Below are 17,909 nucleotides of genomic sequence, written 5' to 3' on the forward strand. Positions count from 1 at the left end.
GCTCGCCCACTGACCACACTAACCTTATTCTTCATACACCAAAAAGAATAAGAGGCTCCTCTCATTCTAAAGGTTTTCTCCACCCACACAACACGGTCTTGCTTCTCCCCTTCCTTGCACTTTCAATTGGTCATTATAGGATACCTATAGGGTATGCACATTGATTCTAGTAGGGATATACACTTTCGCACATCACTAGAGCCTACGCGGTGACATGCATCCGCTTCGAGAGAGCCAATGAACATAGGTTGAGACGAGATTCTTGCATATACCTCTTGTATATACTATCAGGTCCTATAGTAATACCACTTATTGACACATTCGCCTTTAAGTGGGAGATTTTCGGGGTAAAGGTGGTCAAACACGTAAGAGGCGTCTGCCCGTCCATCACTTGTACACACCTTATTTTTTACTAGATAGAAAAATATGGGGCTCTCACACACACATGTGGTGAGCTGCTTCACCCACATCCTGTGTTTTCTCTCTCTCTCTCTCTCTCTCTCTCTCTCTCTCTCTCTCTCTCTCTCTCTCTCTCTCTCTCTCTCTCTCTCTCTCTCTCCCTCCCATTTCCCCTCTCCGCACATGCAAGCACTGCACTCGTGCACTCACACTTGCCCTACTTGTGAATCTATCAATGGATGTTGGACATGCCTTCATCTCTTAAGTTGATGAAATGCAATGTGAAAATTCCATGATTATCACCTCTCTCTCTCTCTCTCTCTCTCTCTCTCTCTCTCTCTTTTTGGGGGGGGGGGGGGGGGGGGGGGGGGGGGGGGGGGGGGGGGGAGAGAGAGAGAGAGAGAATTGAAATCAATGGGAAATGCTTGATCAATGTCATGACTCTTGGAAGTGCCACTACTAGAGAGGAAGGGTGAGGAGAGGTTTGATTGAAAAATGTGTGTGTGTGTGTGTGTGTGTGTGTGTGTGTGTGAGAGAGAGAGAGAGAGAGAGTAGTCCATGTCTATGACCCTGCGTAAGGCCTACTAGCATATCGGCACTCTACTTTTGCATTCGTTCATAGCATTGGTTAATCATTGCACTTTGCAGGATCTAAGAAATGCACCCAATAGCTATCTGCAAGGTGAAGGAAGAAGACACACAAGCGCAAATCATGTTCTGGGAAATGATGAATTTGGTGTTGTTAGAAAGCGAGCACTGTCCAGCAGATTTTAGAGGACTCGATGAGGCAAGGGCCAATTGGAAAGCTATTCAAAATGTATTTAATGGAGGGCCTGACAATATTATGGAGGGAAGAGAACGCTCTTGCTTGTTTCATTGGGAGCACAGCTTGCACATTCACACCATGCAATACGTGCATAAAAAATTTCAGGATGAGCACAAGCGTATGTGTGAATTATGACGATGTGCAAGGAGCAAGGAGGAGGCAACAAGCTTGTACATGACTATTCGAGATTGGTGGGCTACTGGAAAAGTGTCCAAACAGTAACTTGTCGCCCAGATGGATTGTTGGCTCAGTTGGTGGCACGTGCGTTACCCTCGATGGCAAAAGCACTTCGTTGGGATAAAACTATGAGAGGTCCTATTTGAGTGGAATACATATTTAATTGCTTCAATGCATTTGCAAGATTCCTATATGTTGCAGGAAGTGGATGATTTGTCATACATTCCAACTACAAACCTTGCCGAGACAAAGCACGCCAGTTGGCTTGCTGGCGAGGGAAACAAAGAAATGTTGAGTTTGTACGATGCATGCGTTTCCGATCTATCGAATGCTTTGTTGCAAAGTGTGAAGATGCTTGCTTTTGTCGAGGGTAGATATCATGGAGCAGGACCTTTGACCGAAAAACTTGGTCATCGCACACAACAAGGCAGAACATCGGGTCCAACAGCTATTACTAAAGAGATCAAAGATGGGCTGGGAGGTACACCACTCTATCAAAGACCAACAATGAGAGAGATAATATTACAGTAGCCAGAAAGCGCAAAAATGCTAGGACAATAAATTGTGAAAAGGAGAATGCGTCACATCGATCAGAATATATTACACAGAACGTTCCTCGAAATTGTAGAGGACTCCAAATAGCATCCACAGGGACAAGTCATGAAGTCGAAGAACACGAGGGTGGGATGGTGGTTGAGGAGACGGGTTTTCATAAGACAATGTGGGCAATCCGTCGTATACCAAAGGGTAGTAGGGTTCAATGTCAGGGGTGGTTGGGATCTAGAGTTGGTAAATGCAGGAAAACATAAAGAACACAGGTGTAGGTGTAGGTGTAGGTGCAGTTGCACCATCCTTTTGGGATATTCACACATGGGGAAGAGGGGATAACACTGGTCAAGGTAATGCTTTGAAGGCACAATTCATGTGGTTCTGTAATAATAGTGTGGATCACACATGGAGGATCTATAACACAATCACTCAATGTCCTGCAAGAGTACCCAATACTTGGCCTGTGGAAAAGGGAACAAACATGAATGCCGCAGAGCTATTGGAATTAGAGACAAGAGGCTTCACCGTAAATAAGATTGCAGTAAAGGATACCAACAATGTGCATTACCGACCATTCTTATCAATTCAGGCCTCAAAGAGAATTGAATCGGCTGTAACCATGTAGGCACATATTGTTTAGCACACTGTCGTGAAGGCACGCATGCATGAAAAATTCATGGTGGAGACATCTTCTTCTCAAGTTCGGGGAGAGAGGTATGAAATTCATGTTGCCAGTAGTCCGATGTGTACATGTGGAGACTTTGCAAAACGAGTGGCGCAAAGTAAACCATGTATGGCCTGCAAGCATATTTACTGCATATTCCTCCGCTATTTTGGCTTGGATTTGACATAAAACATAATTTATCTTAAATGTATTCGATCAAGTACCCTTGTGCACATACAAATTTGTATGGAGCACGGATTATAATTGCTGGTTGATTTGGTATTGTAATTCTTTCAGTGGGAATTCTTGCTTCGAGATGATGTCTTCTGTCTTGCAGTTCGTCTGCTTTGTGCATAACATATTTTTTTGTTAGTGGTGGATGCTAAATGCTGAATAAAAAATGTTGTTTGTTTCGCGAATGACATGTTCTAATAGGGTGGAGTGTATCTTAATAATGTCCTTTCACTATGTTTGAAGCATAGATTATTCCGAAGTCAATGGTAATTTGAATGTTCGAAGGGATTGAGAAACAACGAAAAAAGCTCCCTCCAAAAATCTCTCTCAAGTCACATCGTGGAGAGCTTTTAACTTGAAAACATTACCCAAGTAAAAGAACAGGAAAAAGATTCTTCAAAATCTTCCTCCAAAAGCTCTCTTGATTCCCATCCCCTCTTAAGCCCTCCTTCAAGAGGCAGTGACAGCTCCCCCGATCTCAAAGTATGCGAAGCCTCTAAATATACGATACTCCTCTATATTTGGCTCTAGGTTGCATAGTCTACAAGTTTTGTCCTCTCCAAGTATGACGAGTGCCCGCCTAGGATCTACCTTGACTCTATGTGAGGAAACTCTAAGCTAGCCAATATGCTCCAGATGGCATGTGATATGTATATCTCCATATAGCTTGGTCTTTGAATGAGACCCTCTTCTATTATTTGTAATAAATGATATCTGTATAACCTCATCTTCGTGGGCGACCACATTGTCGTACGTCAAGTCACAACCCATCACCTAACTCCTCTCTGAATAGATAGTTGCATATGCAACGCATGTACATCATATAGAAATGGTGGTAGTCTCTCCATATCCACGCCATGTCTGGAAAACCACCTGTCTACTATGAAATACCATGTGTGTCTTTTCCTCGGACAACCAATGCTTCAAAAGCCTCCCAAGCCGTAATCGCACCAAATATTTTGGGGCACCGATTTCACTTTGCTTTATTCAAGTTCTTGTGAGAAGTGTGCAAAGCTAGATATAGCCGGATCATGTAATATGGAAGTGAGATGTGTAGTAAGAGTATCTATAGGTGAGCATAGGTCAAGAAGCATAAGGTCATCATATAATGTGCCCATGTATACGGTGTCACACTCATGTATGAGATGTATGGTACTACAAAGGATAGTAGAGGATGGTTACGTAGATGGTAATGAGGAATGTTCTACGGTGAAAGGAAAATAAGCATAGTATGTTTTGAGGGCATGGGGGTATATGAAAATTGTGTATGAACTCCCTCATCTACTCAGTACCCATGATGTAGTCCATTGTACTTTAACCATTGTGCATCAAGCACGTGTATCCCCCCACCCATGCCACCTCGCCATGCCATTGTAGATCAATATGTGGTAATGTGCCCCTAGCGTGAGTAATCATCTCCCATAGTGAGTGTCCCTCTCCTCCTCAGACATTCTATACATAGTGGAATCATCTACTAATGGCATGTACGGCTCCTCCCTCTCATACCTATCACACTGTAAGCTTTGTGTGTGCTCATTGAAATCCCCAACCAAGATGACTCTCATCCTTGAATACTATAGAATTCAATGCCTCGTAGGATGACTTTATATTGCTCCCTTGGGCCATGCTAGCCTCTTTTCCTCTTTCCACCTCCCCTCTCAATGGATGTGAATTTGGAATGTTTTGGTGCAAAGTAGTATATTGCTATGTAAAAATACTAGCTTTCTATGGCAATCCTAACCCACATACCCTCTCATCCCTGGCCACCATTGTGATGTGTGGCTATAGCTCTAGCCTCAATAGAACAGCCACTCCTCTTGACCCTCTAGTGTCCCTAACACGGCGCATACTCTCTCTAAATGTTGAATCCCAATGTAATGTGTCTCCATGAAAATGTCTGTATCTAAGAACCTCGTGGAAACGCCCTAGGACCAACCACATCGCACCATTGAAATTCTGTACGCAATTCGTAATCATATCTCTTAAGCCATGAATCCTTATGTGACCAATCTTTCATCTCTGTAAAAGGCAATTTTGTCCTTTTTTTGAGCTTACATGATGGGTCGTAAGCTTTTCTATGCTCTTTTCGAGCTTTGTCAAGTCATCATCCACATAGAATGGAATTCTGAGTAGGCCTCGTAGTATAACCCACTTCTATAACCCTCTTCTTCATGAATGTTACTCTCTCTTCTTCACTCTAAAGTTAAAGCCGTTTATTGACCTCTTTTCCAACTTACCATGCTTGAACAAAGGGCTTGCTCTATTGGAATTTCCATTGCGTTTTGTTCAAGTGTGACACCATTTGCTTTCACAATTCCCGTCACCCGTACATTGAGCTATTGAGCCCTCCTCATCCTTTCTTCCTCAATAGTTGCGCTCACCCATATGGCAGTGGTTCTCTTCTTTCATTTCTTGCTTCACTTTCTTCCTTACAACATCCAACCATCCTTCCTTGTTTTCCTCTATTTTTAACCTCAATGATTTTGGTCGACTCTTTCACAAATTTCCTCATATATTGCCTCTTGGTCTCTTTCTTTGATATCCCCATCTTCCGTCACAGTCGGGGACAGGGGGGCTGTAGATCAGAGCCGTCCATTCAGTGTACATTCTTGTGCGGAATCTAGCATTGCAAACACTGGATTGCCGACAACTCAACACAGGGAATGGCAATCGAGGCTGCAGATTCGATGCCGTCCATTTACTGTCCATGCAATCTGGCCATGCAATCATTGGATTGTTGACAACTCAACGCGAGGAATTGCAGTGTTCAGTATAGTCTGCACGCGAATAGAATGCGGCCAGGTTAGCACAAGGAATTGCTCGATCCCACACCTGAGCAGGCCACGAGCTCATTACCCTTAATTACATGGCCGCCCTGCCCCCGACTGTGACGGCCGGGAATGGTCATCCACTGACCATTCCCTGAAAGAAAGTGCTCCCACCATGGCTCTCGGCATCCGCCGGTCGCCATGTGGTCGCCCTTTCTTTCAAGGAATGGTCAGTGGATGACCATTCCCTACACCTTCTCGGCAGTATTGACAATAGCGACCTCTTCTTGCAACTTGCCTACCACCTCCTTGAGAGCTCGTCTCATCTTCAAGAGTGGCAATGCACACCTCAAGTGTCACTATGTACCAGTGAAGCTTGCCCTTCTTCGTTGGCATAGGGCTTGGCAGACTTCTTGTTCACTTTGACTAGGGCAGTCATTGCAGCCTTGAGTGAATAGAGAGGAGATCTTCTAAGGGGATGTTGACAACGATGACAAGCGAAAGAAGCTGGTTGGATACTTGTCTTCCCAACTAGTTGGATATATTCTGATGTATTCTATTGTTGAATGGTGGTAGGTATAGGTGTCTTTCCTCACTAGGTGAGCAAGCTACATGCCTTCCAAGCCAACAGATGTAAGAATTGGTTTTCATGAAAAATAAAATGAAAATCAAACAGACTTTGTGGATCTATATTTTGTCTACTATAAGAGGGGTGCAAAATTTTTTATGTATTGTCTTCGTGCAAATGTAAAAGTCCTTGTACTATCTACTATACGATTCCCAAGTGATTGGAGTGTAGAAGTAAACACACACATGGTTTTGCAGAATCCCTTGGTTGGATAGTCCTCATATAGTTGAAAGTAGGCTTCCACAAATATAGAGTTACAATTATAGGTCAGATAAATTACATCATTGACCAAACTAGGATATGATGCGCAAGACAAGAAGGCCCTCTACTTAATTCCGTGTGAAATTTGGAGCAGGCCAACCATATCAGTCTCTACCAACGCGACCTCATCTACGTGGCTCACACAAATGGAGACTTCTACATCTAGAAACATTAGGGGCAAATATAAAGTTAACGTAGGATTCATCAATGATAATGCCTCATGCTTAAACAGTGAGGGTTGGCACTCCTGAGAATTTGGCCACAAGAACACCTCCATACAGCAAATAAGAAAGGCAACAATTTTACTCTCATAATCTTAAGGTACCCTCAAAGACACTCCTCGATCACACCTAAACAGCTGTTGGAAGTAAAAGCTTGACAGCATTGATTGCATACTTGACCAGCTTTCTTGTGGGTGTGTTACAAGTCTCTAGAGATACTTCTGACATCGTGCGAGGGCTAAGAATTTGTTGTTACAAACAACTCAACAATGGGAATGGCTCAACAAAACCCATCTTCAACTATACTTTAAAAGAACAGGTAAACCTCTCTTTCCATCTTCATAGGGATCATAGGTTCTTCTCATAACTTCTTCCTTTGGTGTATCACGTGGCCCACCTATGCAAGTCAAGGAAGCATTATATCCAATGCTAGACATGGGTTCCAGCATGCAACCATAAAAACACACAACAATACCTACATTCTGTGATCCGTGGTGTTCTCCTCTCCTTGAGTATCTCTGGGCGAGGTACAATGCTTTCTGATGACGCCATACCCCTCGACACACGGACCTTTGTTCCATCTTCCAGAAACCTGAAACCAACCTTGCATGGGGATCTGAAAAAAAGCACAGAGAGTTGAACAACATGAGAATCTGAATACAAAACACAGAGTTTAGTGAAAGCCAAATGACAATTTTCATGTCACAAGACTTTTTGGTGGTTTACCCTGATACAGGATCAAGAAGTTGCACATTTGAAACATGCAATGGGGCCTCTTTGTCAAAGATTCCACCCTCGTTTTCCTTCGTTCTTTTCACTGTCTTCTTAACCTGTTGTATACAAACACTCTCACAGTTTTGATTATTCAGCCTGTGCATGATAAACAAATGGCATGGACATTATGTATAACAATTCTTTGCACCAGTGTCACCATCAGTTATACCCCCCCCCCCCCCCCCCTCTCTCTCTCTCTCTCTCTCTCTCCCCCCCAAAAAAAACATCTTATGTCTCACAACTCCACCCGGGAGTAAAATCACCAATCATTGAAACCGGTTTGCTTGTCATTTTGCATCACGGTAATTGTACGGTTCCGGATTTGGATTGTCACATCATTCTTGTCATGCCAAGACATGCCCAAGAGAACCGTCACAATTGCCCAGCTTCATAATGTGAAAATCGGCTTTTCCGTGATATCCTTGGATGGTCGTTGGAAGAGTACCAATAAGAGGTACCACCTTCTGGGTCTAATTGGTGGCTAACTCGGCTTCGATCTCGTCACCCTGTGTATCATAATCAAAGTCCATCTGCTTCAGGAATTTTGGACAGATGAAGTTTTCGGTAGCTCTTGGGCCAAAGAAAATTAGGGCTTTGAAGCCATTGACTTTGCCATATGCTTGACACCTGATCTTTCACCCCGGAAAAAGTGAAAAATTTGACTGTCGTGCCGCCATTCTTGAAATCTTTCGGTTGGTTAGGCGCGTATCCCAGGTACGGATAATAAGGGTATCGGGCTCCAACCGTTGTAGCCTGGTGGCGGTGGTGGTGGGGGAGGTGGGGGCAACGGTGGTGGCAAAGGCAGATGCACAGGGTCAGCGTCAGATGGCTGCACCATATTCCTGAAAATTCGCCCCATCGGAACAGACGGCTGGGAAGGTTGCCAGTTGAAAACTCTCGTTCTTTTTGGTGCTGGACGAGGAGGTACCACCTGGGGCATCAGAGGGGGTAACATGTAATTCAAAAACTGTTGAAAACTTTTGCAGCATCGGAAGATTCTGCTGAGAATGCCGCGAAAGAATGTCACGAAGCTTGTCGAGGAGAAACTGCAAGTATTCTGCTGAATCCATGAACACCATGTCTTGGGTTCTTTATGGCTTATGCCCTGTAAGACAAAGCGGTGAAGACGGGAGCGCGTCCGATGCGCGATGAAGTAAGGGTGGGAGTGGCTAATAAGTCCGGGGTCGGGGCACGGAGATTCTTCAGATAAAATTCCGTTAGACTTTGGAAGTGCCGGTTTGCTCTGTCTGCTCTTTGGTGGGACCGGTATGCTTTCAGAAAAGCACACGTCTGAAGCTCTGATACCACTGCCACAGGACGGGCACCATGTGACAATCGAAAAGAACAGACTTTTAGCACTTCAATAACAACTGAACTGAAAGAGAGAGAGCACATGCGACACGGAGTGGCAGAATTCCACCCCAGAGAGTACTAGCCCCAAACCTTGGCGCCCCTTTCGGTATTTCTTTATATTACTTGAACTCGGTACAATGTCAGTACTCGCGCTCTGCACCTTCACCCAGAAGTGTGTCAGAGACTGAGACCTCTGCACATATTTAAAGGCCCTTGGTCTATGACAAGCAGTTACATGAAAAGCAATCAAACTCAAAATCATCTTGTCCAAAAAGCGTGAGCCCAAAAAGCTGCCAACCAACGCATTGTGCGGAAATCCGTACAGCCTGCCACGTCATCAACAATTTCGCAAGAAATTGAGTGTGTGAGTAGTCTTGCTTTAGTTTAATGTCTTTATGTCACTTGGGCCCCATCGGCAGAAGTTGGTGGAAACCCTTCTTTTACAAATAGGCCACTCGGCAAGACTTTGTAAGTTGGTAAAACTTCTTCTATTGCTTTTGCTTCTCCACTTAGAGTTTAGGCTCCTCGGCCAGGATCTGCAAGTTGGCTCCGTTCTTCAATGGCTTGACACGTCAGCAGTTTGTGACACTAGCACAAGGAGACTTTGCTGCTGCAGAGAAACTGCAAGTGAACGCGTGAAGTCAACGTGCGGAGGTCGCTTTTCCGTACTTGAAGCGACATGTAAAGCTTGTGAATACGCTCTCTACGAGTTGTTGCTTTCGTGTTTGGGCTATTTGCAGGTACTCCACCACGGAGAAGGAGCAAGGAGGCCTCGGCCTACGCTCGGGGATTCCGGAAACAGGATACAGAACGATCTGCGGAGTTTTACGCTTTGGGTGAAGACGGAAAAGGAATTGAGAGCTTGCCTCTCGGAATTTCCCTTACGAGAAGGTAATGACCATCAAGTCTATGAACTAGAATGGAGGGGTTTCTCCGGTTCTAGTGCTTGTAAAAAGATTCTCCCTAATAAAGATTCTCTTTTAGGGGGGGGGAATCCATCTTCTAGTCCCCAGTACTGTGTCGATCTTCTCCCTCGTCTCTTTTGGTTGAAAGTCTATTTATTTTCAGCTTATTGATTATTCGTGTGCGCTCCTGTTTGTGATAGATGATGTGACCTGAAGGAATACCCTGCCAGAAAAGCGGCTTATTGGAGTCTAGAACCTCAGAGGCTCATGTGTCACTAAAGTTGGAATGTCGCCGATGAAGAGCACTACTTTTGAGACTGCTTCCTAGAGAAGAAGAGATACTCGATGGATTGAAACTACTACCCTTCAAAGAAATTGTAGGAAATTTAAAAAATAGTTGTATGCCCTTACAATTTCTCTAGAAAGAAAAGGGAAGTTTCTTAAAGGCCTTCAAAATAAGAAGTAGAGTTACCCTTCAAATTTGAGGACTGCAAGTTAGCACTTGTGTAAACCGCCTAATGAAGTACACAAAGGGTCCAAAATATGCCAAGTTTTGAGAGGAACAACCGATTCTAGAGTTTTACGAGAGGTGGCTGAGGTCACCATTCCTCGTCTCAAGTCGGCAATGAAAGTTAAAGCAAAGCCGAAATCCAACAAAAAGACTCTCTTTCGACAATCGAGGAAATTGATCAAGTCGTGGAACAAAAGATCGACGAAATTCCAAAGACACGAGAAACACTCGCGGAAGGCACGGAAGTTTGTTTCTTTCCTTGACTATCTCAGTCGGCAATCTGCGTTCGAGGAGTTAGCAGAGAAGGTGTCTAGAAAGAAACACCACCAATGTGTTCACTTTTAAGGTGACTCCGGTTCTACTTCTTCTTCTCCTTCTTCTAGAAGATGACTCCAATCCTAATTCTTCTCCTCCTTCTAGTTCTAGTGAGGAAGACAGACAGAAGTTGAGGAAACGAAAGTATCGGAAGAGCAGATCCCGAAAAAATTACAAACACAGAAACTATTGACAACTCTGATGATGATTCTTACATCTTTGGAACTATTTTTGGGGGAGGGGGGGGGGGGGGGGGGGGGGGATTGGAATCATCTGACTCGAGGAACTAAGTATGATAGCCTTGAGCGGAGAAAGGGCAAGGAGGAATTTCAAGATGGTGGCTGTAGCATGAAGTTTGACACTTTTTCAGGTCACAAGGATACCAATAAAGCCTTGTATTTTGTTCAATAATTCGGCACCGCTTTCTCCAGAGGCAATTTTATTGAAGCCTTTAAGGTTCGAAAGGTGGCATCCGACTTGGTGGTGTAGGCTTTTACTTCATCGAAAAGCACCCAGAAACTGGATTAAGTTCAAGAAGTTTTTTACATCTATTTGGTTTACCCCATAGTTTCAAGCTGATATTTTAACGGCTTGGAACCATCTGCATATGAAAGAGGAAGATACCCTTTCAACCTACAACCAAAGTTATTGAGATACCTTCATACCAGTGGCTTCCTTTCCGAAAAAGTCCTTGAATAAGCAGATGGAACGCTATAGTTGCGGTCTACCGAAAGAAATCAATGATATTGTTTAAAGCAAAAATCTTTGAGTGTCAAGCACCTTATAAAGCATGCTCTAAACAGTTTTTTGATGAGGTCACGATCATTGACTTATGTTAAGTACGAGCTAGTGACCAAGACCACGGAGAAAGAAGATCATGAGCCAAGTACACAACCATTTGGAAAAGGGTTTGATGCAACACAATACCTCACCTTTTTGTTCTCCTGCATTGCTTGTTCTCATAGTTTTTTTTGGACGCGTCTAATTGGGCGACCATACTTCCGCACATGTCCGAGTCCGATCGACATATACATGGAGAACATAACTAAATGTGGATACAACAAAATTGTGACATATGTCACTTAGGAGGGGGAGTAAGATAAGTGGCTTGGGGGGTTTTGGAACCCGAAACTCCTCAATGATAGCCTTGCCGCCTCGATACACGCCCCATTTGCCTGTTGCTTGTGCATCTAGTGCGTTTTGAAGCTCTTGCTTCTTGATTTTAAGTTGAGCGGGTGTTAAGGGTCAAGGCCTCACTGATCCAGATTTTAGTGTCCTTGAGGAGTCGTGCTTGTTGTAGAAGCGCGATGCGCGCCTCTTTAGTTTTGAAGACAAGAATGCCTTGGCTGGTGCGACTGTCATGGTGAGCCTTCTCAATTGTGTTGGGATCGAACCCGGTTGAGTGAATGGATTGGTTGAGCTTGACTAGACTTTGACTAGAGTCAAAGTGTAGATATCGTCCTTTCCCCACCATGTAGAGGGCAAACCACCGATGCGAACAGAGAGTGGTAGTCCTTCACGTCGGCGGCGTTCTTGCATGCACTCTTCTACCTTGGAGGAGACGGTGACGGTTGCTTTGTGGACTTGGGTGGCAAGATTGGCCACGCTTGTAGTGAGAGTGTGCTCGAGTTCTTTTGCTTTGGTAAGGAGATGATTATAGTCCACTTGCTTTTGTGCCTCCAAGGAGGAGAGACGCGTCTCCAAGGCGGCAAGATGCGCCTTGAGTTCCGCGTTCTCATCCTTGAGCTCTCAGATTTCTGCTTGAAGACGGTCCATCGGATCCACTCGCGGAGTGGGTACAAAAAGGCGCATCCGCTTGATGGGGGTGAATGAACCTCCGCGTTGCATCATGGCTTGAGAGTTTGTTGCTTGCCTCGTGGGAACTAGAGTTTGTGTTTGAAGGGGGCTTCTCAATGTGTGAGCTTGCCCTAATCTTTAGGAGTCAAAGAAGTAACTCACGCACGAGAGAGAAGGTCAAGCAGAAGGTAAGGAGCTTTCATCGGACGAACTCGCACTGAGCAGAGAAAGTCAAGCAGCTTGAAGCCATTCCTCCTCTACTGCACACCACTTCTCAGCCGATAGGGCGGTCCAATTAAGAGTCGCCATCGGGCAATTCGCATAGGGAGGAGTTACGGGTGATGCTTGGAGAGAGGGAGCGCAGTTCGAGCTGGTCTGTGCCTCCAAAGGGCTGCCACTCACCCAAGGAGAGGTCGACGAGCCTCTGTTAGGGCTGAGAGAGAGAGAGAGAGAGAGAGAGAGAGAGAGAGAGAGAGAGAGAGAGAGAGCACAGAGAAAACGCTAGAAATGAAATGTTATATTAACGTCTTCAAAAGGCCAAAGTGACCTATGAGACCTAAAAGTTACAATGTGGTGGATCTGATACAAAGTCCGAGTAACAAAAAGGGTGTGCCCAAACGCTGGAAGCTGTGCTCACTAATATAATATGCCAAAAGTACACGTGGGGGGGGGGGGGGGGGGGGGGGGGGGGCTACAAATATAGGGCAATAAAAACCCCACGTTACTAAAAATGGCCAATAAATGCTAATAAATATGTAAACTCACTAAAAGTGACCTGGGACACATGCGCAATAGCAAAACTGCAAAACACTCAAGACTCTAACTGCCATGGGATGGGCACCACGTGCCAACGGAAAAGAATAGACCGAACAACTTTAAGCACTTTAAATAACAACTGAACAGAAAGAGATGCACAACACGAGACGGGGAGTGGCGGAGTTCCACCCCGAGAGAACACCTTGGCGCCCCTTTCGATATTTCTGTATATTACTTGAACTCGATACAATGCCGGTACTCGCGCTCTGTACCTTCACGCGGAAGAATGCCAAAGGTTGAGCCCTCTGCGCTTATTAAAGGCCCTTGGCCTATGAAAAGCAGTTACATGAAAAGCATCAAACTCAAAAGCAACTACTCCACAACTAGCGCCAAAAGCTGCCAGCGTGTTTTGCGGAAATCCGTACAGCTGCCACGTCAGCATGTCAGTGCGAATTGCGGACGTCTGTACAGCTGCCACGTCAACATGTCAACACGAAATCCGAGATTCCGTATAGGCTGCCACGTCATCAGTTTTTACACTAAGGAGCCTGTGTGTGTGCATGTGTTGGTCCTGCTTTATTTTTATATCTTTAGGTCACTTGGGCCCCATCGGACAGGGTCCCATAAGTTGGTGGGAACTCTTCTTTGAAAATAGGGCACTCGGCCAAACTTTACAAGTTAGTGTCAACTTCTTCTACTTCTTCTAGAGTTTAAGCTCCTCTGTCGGGATCTGCAGGTTGGCTCCGTTCTTCACTGGCTTGACACATAGCAGTTTGTGACATCCCTCCTCCTTGAAAGAAAGTAATCATCCGGGATTATAGCATATCTGCAAAACAACTGAAGTTAGCTCAAAAATTTCCGAGGGACATTCCGAGCGACGATCAATTTTCTCATTCCAAATCGAAGCTCTTGATTTCCTGGGTCCTTGGCTTCCCAGAAGAATCTCATCCAATAAGGAGTCTCATTCCAGATCGACACTCTTGATATCCTGGGTCATTGGTTTCCCAAAGTATCTGATCCAGTAAGGAGTCTCATTCCAGATCGGAACTCTTGATATCCTCGGTCATTGGTTTCCTAGAAGTATCTCATCCAATAAGGAATATTAAGTGGTTGGCACATCACAATGCAACACAAATGCTCACATATGCATGTCACAAGACATAGAAACACAAAGACGCCGATGAACACTCCCCGCATAAATAACCATCTTGGTCCGAGCCATGAGTTGTTCAACGACTCCCTCATCACTCCTCCCACAAATAACCTAAAAAGGTCTGGACCATGAGATATAGACGCCTTTTACAACCAAATGCCTAGCCTGCCTCGTTTGGAGGTGTTGAGAGTGACCACTGCTCAAACTTCTTAATACTCCCCCCGTAAATAACCATCCAGGTCGGCGCCATGAGTAACAACAACAATACTCCCCCCGTAAATAACCACAAGGGTTCGGGCCATGAGTGAAAACAACACTTTTCAAACATTCTGTCACGTGACACATCCCAACCCTATGTGTCCGTGGACAAGCTATACCACAGCAGGGTTCAGTCAGTCAAGTCAAGTCTAGATTAGCAGTGATCTGGCACTTTTGTGAGTCTATTCGTAGACCGTGCATGCCCAATCGCTTAGCATAGATGCATATCCTCCGGTTGCACACAGCATGATCATCGGAATTCCCATCAAAATCCATTCGCATCAATTAGGGGAATTTTCCAGTGCATTTAGCCTATTTTCCTATTTATTGGGATTTTCACTTATTATTTTTAAGTGACTTTCCAACAAAAGTAGGTAGGGCAATTTTGCTAAGTTTCTATATAAGCAAACCCAAGTTAGAACTAAATGGCAGAAGAGGCAGCAGGAGCTTCCCGCTCAACAGGCAACTTCTCAACAGTACCCCCCCCTCACGACCCCATCGCCATAGACGACCTCTCCCTCCCTTGCGTTCCGAAGATCTGCCCTCTCCATCCCCTTGGCTGCCCTAGCATTTCCTCCCCTGCAAGAATCGCCAGCAAGCAGCAAAAGGCCAGCGTTTTTACCTTGGAACATCAGCGTTTTTACTCAGCCCTTCAGCCAGCGTTTTTCATCCAAAAACGCCAGCAACTGCAGCAGATCTCAGCGTTTCCATTTTCAGAAATCAGCATTTTTGATCATCAGTTTCAGCAGGGATAAAAGCGCAGGTTTACGGCAACAGAACATTAGCAGATCAGCCCCATTCGGTTGCAGATGATCCCCCAAGATTAGCCTCGAAAAACGCAGCCAAAACAATCCATTTCCAGCCTTGAAACAGTCCCAGAAATTCAGCATCTAGAAGATCTCAGATTTCAGCCCAAGTCGCCGTCGTCATCGGCATAGTCCAACTTGCATCTGTCCATTGCATCTGCATTGTACGCATTTGTGCAATCAAGTAGACCACTCTCGCCGACGAGAGTGGGGCCTTCGGAGGAGGGTTTTACAACCTCTCGGTGTCGTATCTCTTCTCTCTCCTTCTCTCAGACTCATTCACCTGCACGCACAATCCACTCACTTTGTTCATGACCACAGCACTCTACAGACGGAAAGCTCTCTTTCCCTAAGAACTAAAAGGAACCTTGAGCAATAAAGATCACTAATCTTGAGAAAATACAACATTCATTCCGCTGCACCTAACATTGGTATCAGAGCTTTGGAAGTGTTCTGCATTACTCAAGGAAAGAACCACAATAATTTTTTTTGCTTGTTGCGGTCGCACGAACCCAAGTTTACTTGGGAGTGGCCATTCCTAATCGTGTTTTGTTGAAGAGTGACAGAAATCCCAAGAAAGAAGGGCTTGTCCAGCCTCCCCTTGTGTCTCTTTTCACTCATTGAGAGCGGACCGTGCACTTAGCGGCCGGCCAATCGACGTGAGGTGGGAAAAAGCAACCTTGGTGTGAGCGCAAGGCCGCCAAGGGGTGCACCCGCAGAAAGGAGTAGAACTCGGGTGAAGAGAAGATCCTTCTCCAACGCGGTTTGCAAGCGAAAGAAAACCTCAAGAACCCCAAGAACCCAAGACCCTCAAGACTCAAGAACCTCAAGAACCCTAGATTCTCACGAATCAAGGACCTCAAGAACCTCAAGACCCTCAAGAACCCAAGTTCCTCGCGAACTTCAGAACCCAAGATTATAGTGCATGGTCGTCACCCGAAGCGGAATGGATACTTCACACACAGGTGATGAGCATGCGAGAGACAGCCGAAGATTTTTCCCCACTAGGAGACTTTTTCGACCCTCCCCCTTCGCCATCTACGCCACGAGTTGCACTCACTCCTATGGAGCTGATGGTCAAGTCGATGTTGGACATGATGGCACAACAACAAGAAACGAATCGAGTTGCATTGGCACAACTCGCAAGCAAGGCAGAAGCACAAGAAGCCAAGGACCGCGAGCGCGATGAAAATCGCCTTGCTCAAGAGCGTGAGCGCATTGCTCTTGCCACAAAACAAGAAGAAAATCGACTTGCTTTCGAACGCGAGCGCGATGAACGCGAGGCTCAAAGGGAGATTCATCATAAGGAGTTTATTTCCCACATCCTAGCCTCGAAGACCGAACCACCCAAAGATCGTGGAAGTTCGTCAAGTGGCGCAAGCCACGACGAGGATTCCAACCATCCAGTTACAGAAAAGTTGACTTTCAGTAAGTATGACGGTAAGATGGATGCTACAGTGATTCATTCTTGGTTGCATCAATTTAATGCTTATTTTGCGACAACTAAGAAGACAGAGAATAGCAAAGTATTGACGGCAGCTATGTACCTTGCCGGTGATGCCATCAATTGGTACCACGCATGGCAAGAGGCACAGCTAGCCGCGCACCTAGAGGCAACCGACGATTTCACGCCCCTCTCTTTTAGTTGGGCTGATTTCCAAGACAAGCTCAAGGCGCGGTTTATGCCACCTCAGTACCTCGCACGGTTGAAGGACGATTGGCGCGCTCTCAAGCAAAATGGTATGCCGGTTATGTCTTTTTCTAATCGTGTTTTTGCAACTAGGTACCCAATTACGCATGTCGGATGATGAGCGCAAAGAGGCTTTTCTCTTTGGATTGGACGAGTATATTAAGTACGATGTCGAGGTATTCGATCCAATCGATCTCAGCAAGGCTGTTGCGATTGCTCTCGCGCAGGAGATGAAGCAGATCACAGGAAGTATTGTGTGTTCGCATGATTGATACGCACGCATTGTTCGAGTGTTTCATTCGTGACGGTTTCCTGTATTTTAGTCAGCATCGTTATGTGATCCCTCTTACTAGGCATGACATATTGTATGTTGAGCACGTTTCTCTCATGAATGAGCACGAATGTATGCGGATTGTTCATGAAAAGCTGAAAAGTTTGTATGTAAGGAAGTCGCATTCCATGTCTCTTTCTTGGCATGACACAGTTTCCGAAAGAGCACATGATTGTATGAGCACCAAGAATAGGCATTTCCATTGTGATTTGCCACAGTTGATTGATTTCGATCAAACAGAAAACATTCGAGCGTATTGTTTGCATGTGTTTGATGAACGGGTTGTCACTCCGTCTCTATGTTCGTCTACATTGCATACACGGTCTTTAGAGAAGACAAGATTTTTTTCCTTCACTTTACATGGAATGGGTATGTTCATGGTTTTGTGTTGGAGATGGTTTCAGGAATTTTCAGCCATGGAGATTCTTGAAGACGAAAGGAGCCGAACTCTAGACGAAGTGGAAGCAAGAAAGGAGATTTTGAAGACTTTGTGTCGCTTTCGGCGCGGCCCAAAGAAGCAAGCATTGCAAACC

At 45.2% G+C, this 17,909-nt stretch overlaps 1 protein-coding gene across 1 annotated transcript in view; it reads right to left on the reverse strand.

Annotated features, from left to right (window-relative positions):
- Positions 1–6,677: 6,677 nt before the first annotated feature.
- Positions 6,678–17,909, reverse strand: part of LOC147447250 (KOW domain-containing protein) — a 36,469-nt gene continuing 25,237 nt past the window's right edge. Inside the window, exons 3-5 of the mRNA XM_086524287.1 lie at positions 7,454–7,557; positions 7,207–7,343; positions 6,678–7,124 (exon numbers count right to left, since the gene is read on the reverse strand). Coding sequence (XP_086380413.1) covers positions 7,024–7,124; positions 7,207–7,343; positions 7,454–7,557 — 342 coding nt within the window. The 3' untranslated portion in view covers positions 6,678–7,023. The remainder of the gene's footprint in view (positions 7,125–7,206; positions 7,344–7,453; positions 7,558–17,909) is intronic.

The sequence above is a fragment of the Adiantum capillus-veneris genome, chromosome 11 (genome assembly GCF_014529385.1).
Source record: "Adiantum capillus-veneris isolate H3 chromosome 11, ASM1452938v2, whole genome shotgun sequence".
In the NCBI taxonomy this organism is placed as follows: Eukaryota; Viridiplantae; Streptophyta; class Polypodiopsida; order Polypodiales; family Pteridaceae; genus Adiantum; species Adiantum capillus-veneris.